Source organism: Mizuhopecten yessoensis, unplaced genomic scaffold (genome assembly GCF_002113885.1).
Source record: "Mizuhopecten yessoensis strain PY_sf001 unplaced genomic scaffold, ASM211388v2 scaffold11037, whole genome shotgun sequence".
Taxonomy (NCBI): domain Eukaryota; kingdom Metazoa; phylum Mollusca; class Bivalvia; order Pectinida; family Pectinidae; genus Mizuhopecten; species Mizuhopecten yessoensis.
Genome location: NW_018408847.1, coordinates 188,179 through 200,256, shown reverse-complemented (window position 1 = coordinate 200,256; position 12,078 = coordinate 188,179). Strand labels below are relative to the sequence as shown.

At 35.9% G+C, this 12,078-nt stretch overlaps 2 protein-coding genes across 2 annotated transcripts; both read right to left on the bottom strand.

The window, feature by feature from the left end:
- Nucleotides 1-374: 374 nt before the first annotated feature.
- On the bottom strand, nt 375-4,720 carry LOC110464839 (GRIP and coiled-coil domain-containing protein PFC0235w-like). Its single transcript, XM_021520287.1, has 2 exons — nt 1,092-4,720; nt 375-1,042 (listed from the first exon to the last, which is right to left on the bottom strand). The coding sequence occupies exons 1-2, from the start codon at nt 2,494-2,496 to the stop codon at nt 1,002-1,004; spliced, it is 1,446 nt and encodes a 481-aa protein (XP_021375962.1). The 5' UTR covers nt 2,497-4,720; the 3' UTR covers nt 375-1,001.
- Nucleotides 4,721-6,890: 2,170 nt separating this feature from the next.
- LOC110464851 lies at nt 6,891-10,838 on the bottom strand. Its single transcript, XM_021520298.1, has 3 exons — nt 9,077-10,838; nt 8,481-8,652; nt 6,891-7,469 (listed from the first exon to the last, which is right to left on the bottom strand). The coding sequence occupies exons 1-3, from the start codon at nt 9,182-9,184 to the stop codon at nt 7,249-7,251; spliced, it is 501 nt and encodes a 166-aa protein (XP_021375973.1). The 5' UTR covers nt 9,185-10,838; the 3' UTR covers nt 6,891-7,248.
- Between the last annotated feature and the right edge of the window lie 1,240 nt (nt 10,839-12,078).

Genomic DNA, 12,078 nt, shown 5'->3' with positions numbered 1-12,078 from the left:
CTACGGTCTAGTTTATGATTAAATCACCGATAAAAAGTTTGAAGAAATAAATCGGCTCAAAACGTATCAATGTCAATGTTCAATTCGGCCTCACCTGCAGACGACATGTGCGCCTCGGTCCGCCGATATTTTCCTGTTCGCGTAGAGCACAAAGCCGTTTACTGGAAAGTTACATATTATGTAACACCGAAGTATTTCCACATCAACCATGCAAAACCCTTTAAAACCTTTATTATCATCGTAGGTGACGATGGAGAATAAATGTTCACCATCATATTCATCGCTTCAATCTACACGTCTGCCATTTTTATGATTTTTTTTCGATTTGAAATTCTCTCGCACACCTTTGGTTATTACTAGGGTACACTGCCGTGAATATCGAAAGTAATGGCAAAACAACCAATCAGAAGCTGTCTACTATACGCGTTCGGGTTTGGTATAGCAACAACCTGACTCCACACTTCCTGGCTACCGATCAAAGCCTACAGACCAAGAAACGACTATAGTCGTGCGTAGCACTGACGGCCCGACTTTTAAAAACGACTATTGTTGTGCGTAGCAGCCTAAGGGTTAATAGCGCTTCTATGAAAATCGCCTAAAATCATTTAGGGTAGGTAGTGTTACCGAAAACACCAAAAACTTTTTGGTTTGGCCTAAGGTGTTTTCCAGATTTTGTTGTTTTTGAATTTAGTCTACTCATATCCATTCCCAAATGGCGAGTGTACATCAAAAGACAAGAATTGTGTAAAACCAGAAAGTCATATCCGTTTCGAACCAAGTCTATTTCCTGTTGTAATATATTATCTCCATTAAAACTTTGCAACATATCTTTTCGCTTTGCTTCTACTTGATACTATACATATCATATCGTGACCACAGTAACGGGATACGTATCGTATCATGTGAACGTATCATATCGTGACCACAGTATCGGGATCGTATCGTATTATTATGTGAACGTATCATATCGTGACCACAGTATCGGGATACGTATCGTATCATCATGTGAACGTATCATATCGTGACCACAGTATCGGGATACGTATCGTATCATGTGAACGTATCATATCGTGACCACAGTATCTGGATATGTATCGTATTATCATGTGAACGTATCATATCGTGACCACAGTATCGGGATCGTATCGTATCATCATGTGAACGTATCATATCGTGACCACAGTATCGGGATCGTATCGTATCATCATGTGAACGTATCATATCGTGACCACAGTATCGGGATCGTATCGTATCATCATGTGAACGTATCATATCGTGACCACAGTATCGGGATCGTATCGTATCATCATGTGAACGTATCATATCGTGACCACAGTATCGGGATCGTATCGTATCATCATGTGAACGTATCATATCGTGACCACAGTATCGGGATCGTATCGTATCATCATGTGAACGTATCATATCGTGACCACAGTATCGGGATCGTATCGTATCATCATGTGAACGTATCATATCGTGACCACAGTATCGGGATCGTATCGTATCATCATGTGAACGTATCATATCGTGACCACAGTATCGGGATCGTATCGTATCATCATGTGAACGTATCATATCGTGACCACAGTATCGGGATCGTATCGTATCATCATGTGAACGTATCATATCGTGACCACAGTATCGGGATCGTATCGTATTATCATGTGAACGTATCATATCGTGACCACAGTATCGGGATCGTATCGTATTATCATGTGAACGTATCATATCGTGACCACAGTATCGGGATCGTATCGTATTATCATGTGAACGTATCATATCGTGACCACAGTATCGGGATCGTATCGTATTATCATGTGAACGTATCATATCGTGACCACAGTATCGGGATCGTATCGTATTATCATGTGAACGTATCATATCGTGACCACAGTATCGGGATCGTATCGTATTATCATGTGAACGTATCATATCGTGACCACAGTATCGGGATCGTATCGTATTATCATGTGAACGTATCATATCGTGACCACAGTATCGGGATCGTATCGTATTATCATGTGAACGTATCATATCGTGACCACAGTATCGGGATCGTATCGTATTATCATGTGAACGTATCATATCGTGACCACAGTATCGGGATCGTATCGTATTATCATGTGAACGTATCATATCGTGACCACAGTATCGGGATCGTATCGTATTATCATGTGAACGTATCATATCGTGACCACAGTATCGGGATCGTATCGTATTATCATGTGAACGTATCATATCGTGACCACAGTATCGGGATCGTATCGTATTATCATGTGAACGTATCATATCGTGACCACAGTATCGGGATCGTATCGTATTATCATGTGAACGTATCATATCGTGACCACAGTATCGGGATCGTATCGTATTATCATGTGAACGTATCATATCGTGACCACAGTATCGGGATCGTATCGTATTATCATGTGAACGTATCATATTGTCACCACAGTATCGGGATACGTATGTATCATCATGTGAACGTATCATATCGTGACCACAGTATCGGGATACGTATCGTATCGTGTGAACGTATCATATCGTGACCACAGTATCGGGATACGTATCGTATTATCATGTGAACGTATCATATCGTGACCACAGTATCGGGATCATATCGTATTATTATGTGAACGTATCATACACCATATAGGGATACGTATCGTATCATGTGAACGTATCATATCGTGACCACAGTATCGGGATCATATCGTATCATCATGTGAACGTATCATACACAGTATAGGGATACGTATCGTATTATCATGTGAACGTATCATGACAGTATCGGGATACGTATCGTATCATCATGTGAACGTATCATGACAGCCCTGGTGAACACCAGGTAGATCCTCCATTTGTAGAAGTAGAGAGTCTTCTCTCAGGTCTACCATTAATTTCACTTCCAAGACATTATATGAAACCATTCCTGTTTTATGTGCAGAGAGATATTATCCATTAAATTGTCTAAACATATCGTGCAGTATGTTTGTTCATTTTGTAAATATTTCATAGATAAAACAATTACTTCAGGCTGTATTTCAAGCTTATTTAAGCTCTTTCTAAGAGCAGTAGGTGACAAAGTTTGTAAGTATGTTAAGGTATATATATAGGAACCCCTCTCACAGAAATAAACCAATTTTATTTTGTAAAATTCTGCTTTGCTTTCTGATGTTTTTAAAGCAGTGTTTGGCCATTTAAGCCTCGACACTTTTCGAGCTTTTCGGTATGTTTGTTCTTTTTGTAAATATTTCATAGATAAAACAATTACTTCAGGCTGTATTTCAAGCTCACGTTTGCTCCTTCTCGGAGCAGTAGGTGACGAACATCAACATTTGTAAGTATCTTAAGGTATAGGAGCCCCCCTAACAGAAATAAACCTAGGAGACCTATGCATAGGTCAGTAAACAACTGTTCATGGCTTGTTCAGACATACTAGTGGGACAGGTCCTCCCAGTAAGTCGGAATGTGCCTGTACAATTTTACCTTTAAATAAAACAAAACACTGAAGACTAAATCCGGCTATTACTTTTGCCCATCTTGGTGCTCTTCAGACGATTTATGTATTTATTTATATTTCAAAATGGTTGTATCGTTGACATTGAGAGTTTCTATTGTGTTATAAAATTTGCACCTACAGATCCTCTTGAAAGGCAATGATATAGCTAGATTTATGGATTTTAATTAAACAAATTTTTAGCTTTTCTGATTTTTAAAAGCATTATAGGTTTAGAATGATTCATTTCAAAGTCCTTTCCGCCAATTGTTTTCAAACTGGGTTAAAAGAGTGACATCAAAAATGACTAAAAGATTTTTTCGTTTCTCTCCCCTTAATCACGATATGGACTGTTCTGCAGGTGTGTAAGATAAACCTAAAAAAAACCCATTCTGTCACATCGTGTGAACTCTAAGCTCTAAAATATCGGTTACGCGTTCCTAGCCTTGCTTAATGTTTGGTCTAAATACATAGCTTTTACGTTGAATATTGTTCTGTTTATAAGCACATATATAAGTATTTCATTTTAAAAGCATTTTCCTTATTGCTGGATACGGTAAACGGCTGTAGCTATAGGGGATATGGACATTCTAACAAGGACCTCCGAGTGTTGAATATGGGATCTGAACCACACTTTCCTGAGGTTTTGATACACAATTCTACGCCAAGGTTTGACTTTCCATGTCCCCATACCTACATAACGATTGACTCTATTCCTCCAACCTCTTATGTGGAAATTGGATAAAATCAACAATTACATTGAAAAAATAATACAGATGAAAATTGGTATATTTTTATATAATACACATGTACTTATTAACTGAAAAAAAGAATATTTGGAAAGAGCAGAAAAGCATATGGGATGTTGGAAAATGTCAGCACTCTACAGCAGCTTAACAGCAAGCTTGTGGAATAATTGTCAGTTTAGCAAGGCAGTGTTAGTTGTACACCAGGTTTTGGCTGTAGATATAAATGACATTAAAAGGCGTCTGGTACCGCATTAAGATGGTATCACATTTCCAAACATCAGCCGACAGTATACCTAAACAACATGTACAAATGTAATTCTTGAAGTAGAAGAAACTGGGTGTCATCGTATAAAAACATATCCACCAGGGAAGAAGTTCCACACAGAATACAACAATCAGATCATTTCAACTTTTCCGTCGAATGATCATTTCAAGGAAATGGTTGATCGTGGTCAGACATGGGTAGAGGAGGGAGAACATGGAAAATCATGTTTCAAACTTCAAATAAAATCCATGGTATCATAAAATCTGTATACTACTTGTTTTGTTTTTCGTAATTCATAGGCAAAATGTCAATACTAAGAGGAATGTACCTTGATGTCTCCAACAGCAACAAGTTGTCTTTGCTGTAGAGTGCTCATTTTCATTCACGTCTCGAGACAAAATCGTGGTGCAGTGTGGTGACGTCGCCGACTTAAAAGTCCTCGTTTATGCATTCTCAGGTGGTTCACGTCATTAAGTTGATCTCGGCAAAAATATGTTGTTTTTTCGGACGGCGAGTTGTTGAAAGTGTGAGATATTTGGCCATCAATATAATTGATAGCAAAATTGAAAAGCAAAACATAAAACTGTCTTGCAACTGCAATTGTTCATCTATTGATAAACAGGACAAGAGGAAAGAATAACACGAACAAGAACAATCCCTATAATAAAATCTAAAATCATTTATTCATTAGATAGTATTCAATTAGGGCCCTGTATCAGAGCCCCATATCTCTTGCCCTTTATTAATCACTCTGTCTGTCCGTCTATCCGTCCGTCTGTCCGTCCACAAATTTTTCCTGGCTGATAACTTTGATATTTATAGACTGATGTACATGAAACATAGTCAAGATGTTCAGTTCACAAAAATACAAATTGAGGCAAAAAGTCAAGGTCAAAGGTCAAGGTCATTAGGTTAAAGGGTCAAGGTCAAATTTTGCATATTTTCACTGATGAACATTTTGTTATGACATGATGAAGCAAAGTTAATCAGAATTAAACAAGCAGTCAACCTGACCAAATGTCAAGGTCATTGGGTCAAAGGTCAAGGTCAAAATATGCATCTTTTCACTGATGAACATTTTGTTATGACATAATGAAGCAATATTGCTCAGAATTAAACAAGGAGTCAATTGACCAAAAGTCAAGGTCACTGGGTCAAAGGTCAAGGTCAAATTTTGTATCTTTTCCCTGATGAACATTTTGTTATGACTTTATGAAGCAAAGTTGGTTGGAATTTAACAAAGAGTCAACTGACTTAAGGTCAATGTCACTCGGTCAAAGGTCAAGGTTAAATTTAGTATTTTTTTGCTGGTGAATATTTCATTATGACACTTTGAAGCAATGTTTGTGGGAATTAAACAAGGAGTCATTTGACCAAAGGGCAAGGTCACGTGGTCAATGTCAAAGTCAATTATTGTATCCTTTTACTGATGAACTTTTTTTAATGTTATTATGTAGCAAACTTGTTCAGAACTTAACTCAGAGTCAACTGACCAGGTTACGGGGTCCAAATGGTCAAGGTCAAGTTTTGTATTTTTCACTGATGAACATTTTGTTATGATATTATGAAGCATAGTTGGTCGGAGTTAAAGAAAAAGTCAACTGACCAAAGATCAGGGTCACTGGGTTAATGGTCAAGGTCATTTGGGTCCAAAGGTCAAAGACAAAGTGGATCTCTGACTTTGACCCTGGCTCTTGATGGAGGAGGTATATAAGGTGAAATAAAACAAATCAAAGCTAACAAATGAGTATTGCACCGGTATTTACATTTCTGTTAGCCCAGCAAATATGGAGGTGGAAGGAAACAAGACTCACATCATAGTACATGTAAAATGTATATTTTGCTTCCTTGCGATTCTTTTTGAAGTCCAAATGTCAAACGTCAAGCTCAGCTATATAGGCAGATTGCTTCCTGATGATTATTGGGGATATATTGCCACAAGACGGGGCCCTTACTGACTTGTCAGTGTTCTAGTTGTTTATATATTCAATATTATTTAGATATATATTAGCATGTTATGTTTATTGCAACGGCAGTTAATTTATACGTCATCTGTGTATGTATGGACCATTTTACTCAAGACCAAGTCTCCATATTATACATGAAGACACATAAAAAAATATTCAATCTTCCTAACTTTCTGCAATAATACTCGCACTGTTGAATATTCACACAAAGATTATTTTCAAATTTCAAAAATATTATGTTAATTTGAAAAAAAGTCCGTGCTATTACCTTAACGTTTTGCTGAAATCTTAAAATCCGGAAATATTAAAATCTGATTAAAATACAAATGTTAATTTATCATCTACAATTATTCACGTGAAGTGATAAATTTATATCTTTTAATCCAATTAGAACGATTACAGATTATATAAGTGAATGCTTAGCTAACATGATATCGACAACTGGTACCAGGACGTGTATACACTACAGTCGATAACTGATCCCAGGCCGTCTATAAAATATAGTCGATAAGTTGTCCCTGGCCGTGTAAAAATTTAGGCGATAACATGATCATGAGTAAATAGGTGGTCATAATTGATATCATTGGTTTGTTATGATTATTACAAGTAAGTACACATGTCAACAGATATAGCAAACCACCTTTTCTGTCATCAACATATATTCCCACATATGTTTATAATATTCTGGTTATCATAAACAGCTATGATATTTATATATCTGTTTCTGTGAAAATAAATTGTTATTTGCATGCAATTCGGTGTAAATCATATGGCCTTTTTAATGACAACTTCTGTAAAGATAATCAACGGCTTGAAGTCAGAATGAGCAAACGCATACTTTTGTAATCTATTGAAATATTGGTCGATGATAATCTGCTTCTCGTTCTCTGTTCTGGAAATGGACAATCCTCCTTCAAGCACGTGATGCATCCACGGGTAGACATTGGCAACTATTTGGCGGGAGTATTCCAGCTTTTCTGTTTCATCTGTCACATGGTGAAATGATAAATGTAAAGATTAGTTTGTGTATCATAATTTTAGTCGCGCCGCCACGAAGTAGCGGAAGCGAGACTAAGGTGTTGCTTTTCCGGCGACGGCGTCAACATTAAGTTTTTGCGTCTAAGTTAGTTTCACTGAAAGTATAAGTCCTAGACCAACCAAACTTGCACCATAGATGCATCTAAGGCAGTACCTCTCACCCCATGCATCAAATGCTGGGTGCGGCCTACCTTTCATGGTCCATTGACTTTGTCAGCATCTCTTATGTTAGTTTCTCTGAAAGTGCCAGACCAACCAAAGTTGACATTTGCATTGATGGTCAAAGCGGGGCACAGGCGAGACATATCAACCCGAATGGCTTGTTTCTTTTCATATTCGGTAATGATTTATATTAATCTTTCAATCAATATGTTCTTTTCACGAAAGTGTGATATTAAGCTTTCAGTTGTAATTTCTCGAAGGGCTAAAATAAATAACTGAAGTGCCAGTAAAACCGTTATTCAAACCCAACATCGATAAATCAAGGACAAATACGATCATGTTGGTCAAATCCGAGCAATGTCACGTCAAATCGTGTAATGTCAGGTAAAAACAAATGACATCCTAGACATTGACAGACAGCACAGGAATCTAGTCAGTGTACGTAATATCTGGACCTCGATCCCGGAGAAGCATTAATTATTCATCTGGGTGCATCCCTTGTAACATTGTTGTAATTATGTTAACATTGTGTGTGAGAGGTGCTTTGATCTTTGTGTTTCGTTTGATCATTTTATTCAAGTAGCTGTTATTTGTGAATTTCGTCATTATTATTTCTGACAATTATCCGAAATCTCCAATATTTTGAGCCCAACTTAAAAAAAATGGAATTGATAAAGTTTGAATTTAACTCATTCATCCCTGAAAGTTCATAATGGACTATTTCAACCTGTAAATTTGAAGAGTTTTAAATGTGCCTACAGGGGTGAATTTGTTGATTTTATCTGGATATATCTCACCTTTGTTGATGATATCAAAGGCGGGGTTTGGTAAATAGTGTTTAAACGATTTCATCGACACCAATTCCAATCCAAGTTTTCCAACTTCCGGAATGACGTCGGTGAATGGCTCCGTAAAATCAGCTGCCGTTCTGAGATAGTAGCTATCGAAGTTTGTTGCAAGATATTCCTCCTGTCGGTATAAAAATTAATTCGACAATGTTATGCAATAAATTAAAGATTTGTTAGTACATGCCTTGGTTGCAATAAATACTACACAGAAAAATCAGAAACTCTTTGACAACCAACAATTTAAGTGTCCGAGTACATAAATAACATACAAACTCTGAAATATAGGAAACTCAATTTAAGTGAACATCTGGACTTATCACCATTTAGAACGAAAAGAGTTTTTTTTTTAAATTATTCAAACCTAAATCTAATAGCTCCGTATAGCATTCACTTCCCTTTGTGATTGATGACGCCATCGAATATATGACGGCATGATGTATTGTTATTGTTTTGATGTTAAGCTTCTGAAGGTTGAACACGAAAGTACTAATGCTTACCGTCAACTTCTTTACTTATTTTTGTATACGTATATATCAGCCGCAAACCTGTGTTATTATGCCTTCTTTTGCCATATCAGACACGATTCTCCCCAATTGGATTTGTCCGTTTTCTATTTGCGACGATTCCTCCTTTGCTCTCATTTGATGATACATTCATTGTAATAAGAAAACCACCTGAAACAGAAGCATGTGTGTCAATGCTATTCAACTCTTAAATTTATATAGGTGGCAACAATGTAAATATTTGCAAAACGGATGTCCCATCTCAAAATAACCCGGAATTAAAGGCATAATTTTTATAAAATCTGAACATACATTATTTGTATTGAAAATTTAAACATCTTGTGTTAACCAAAACTCTCTTTTATTAAGTTGTGGTTAGTCCATCAAAGGATCTCTGTCCAACTGCACTGTGGTTTTGCGCATATAAAATAATCTCCTCTTAATTTCGTTTGGATAGAACTGTAGCACACTTTAGCCAGAGCACCTTCATTTGACCAGGTATAGCTAAGCCAGTTAGAGGGATAGTGTAACAATCTGAAGTCCAGGGTTCGAATCCAGGTCTAGACCAGCTGCATTTGTGCACTCAGAACATTATTGTTAACTTTATATTGTTTATTTCATCATTATAATTAACAGGTCTTATCTTATAGCTGATCAAACATGTGTGCGTGATAAACATTTTGTGATATCACACTGCATACCACTGTTCACTAAGAGAAATTATCTTGTTGTGTCATTCTGTATTACCGCTACGATAACGAAATTTTTCCGTATCGAAATCTAGTATATTGCTTTTGATGATTACGAATGGATTTTTTTCTAACGCATTTATAACTGTTATACCGTACAGTTACCAATAAAAAATTAAAGTCTCGCCTGGTTTGAGTTCTCGTCCCCTTGAAATCACAAATGCCCTCCAGTCAGCTTTACCTTGTTCTCTCATCAAACCTTGTTCTCTCGCATTTGCCTCAGACATGAAGACACCATTTTTGATTTGACAGACTCTGAAAATAATGATAATTAATGGTTTCAAAAACATGTTTAACATCTTACAGACCAGTATTCTTTATTTTACCCCTGCTCATTGAGGGGTATGTAGATATTGCTTTGTCAGTGCGTCCTTGTGTCATTTCGTCCGTCTAAGTTCAAGGTCATAGGTCTAACATGTTTACACAATCATGTAGGTAACATTTAGTTTTTCACCTGATTTTATTTTGGTGGTCATCGGTCAAGGTAAACGGGTTACGCTTGATTGCTTTTAACCATTTTATTTATTTATGTATTCTATTAATTTATTTTTTGGCGGGAGGTAACATATCTATGTGAGCCACTGATAACTTTATTTTATATTTGTCCTCTTTTTTTTTTTATATAAAAACGTATTTGTTCTACAAACATCGTTATATTTGTATGGACGTGTAGCGGCACCTTCATGACGTGAACAACCATCTCTTACCCGCGGTCGAACAGAAAGTGACGAGTTTTGGATATATTTGATGTACAAGTTAGGATGACATTTTCAGTGTTTTAGTACGAAATCATTTTATCAAAAACAAAAAAAACAAAAACAAGTTGTGATTTTGATCACAGGTTCTGTAATTACAACTTGAATACATACGTCTGAACATTTACCAGTTCTGCACACTTATTTTTGGGATATGGTTTTCATTGGCATATATAAACAAAAACATTTTTGTATTTTCAAAACAAAATTAGATAGCAGTTTGTGTTTCAATAGCCAGTCAAATACCCTGGCCAAATTCAAGAGGGACATCGAAACTCACCTCTTCACGTCTGCATTTTAGGATCTGCAACGACGTCATGTAAATACACCCTTTATTTGTTCAATTATGTGCGCATTGCTTGCTTAAATGTATAAAAGTGATTGTAAGCCTTTGCTTTTGTTTCACATTAGAACTATAACTATTATCCATATGTTGTAAAGCGCTTCAGAGTAATTTTACAAATTATATAGGGCGCTATATAAATGTTGTATATTATTATATGTATACTTACTTATGTTACGCGTTGAATGGTTATACCTAAGTAAAAATAAACGTTTACTGAGAACAAGAAAAAGTCTGGTGTATATCAGTGATATATATGATACATACTGTTTAGATAAATAATGTGTAGCCACAGTGGAAATCGCCAGGTCCAGGGTACTATCAAGGACACACTGTTCGTACATAGTCCTGGGGATGATAACTGGGTAGACTTTACTTCTGACATTTATTCCGGCATTGTTTTTGTTGCCTGGATAACAAAATATAGGTGAAAAGGTAAAACATAATTATATTATCGTTTATAAATCCTTCAATAGATACTACATTTTGCTTCTCTAAAAGATAAAAGATAATTATATTATCGTTTATAAATCCTTCAACGGATGCTATTGTATGCTTATCTAAAACATTAAACATAATTATATTATCGTTTATAAATCCTTCACTAGATGCTATAGTATGCTTCTCTAAAACATTAAACATAGTTATAATATCGTTTATAAATCCTTCAACGGATGCTATATTATGCTTCTCTAAAAGACAAAACATAATTATGTTATCGTTTATAAATCCTTCACTAGATACTATAGTTTGCTTCTCTAAAACATAAAACATAATTATGTTATCGTTTATAATTCCTTCAATATGCTACATTATGCTTCTCTTTTTTATATAGTTAATTTCAACGTTTCAAAGTAATGCCTGATACTACCTAGGATCACTTTGCTTAGATCAAAAATCTGCTATGCCGACTGGTTGCATTGTCTGGCTTGCTGATGTTGAATTAATTAGTTTTCCTAAATAAACAGAAGTCATCAGCATTACGGTAGAAAATACTAAATAACCTTGACCGCCATATTCGGATATTATTCAAAAACACAAACCTAATCGCATACATATGTATCTAGTTATATCTGAAACATATTTCAACAAGAAAATACATTGTGATCTTTCGTTCTGGAATAATATCATATGACTTTTATTTTGTATTTTGAATTACGGAACTGATGTGAATCTATCTATATAAAAGGAAATTTC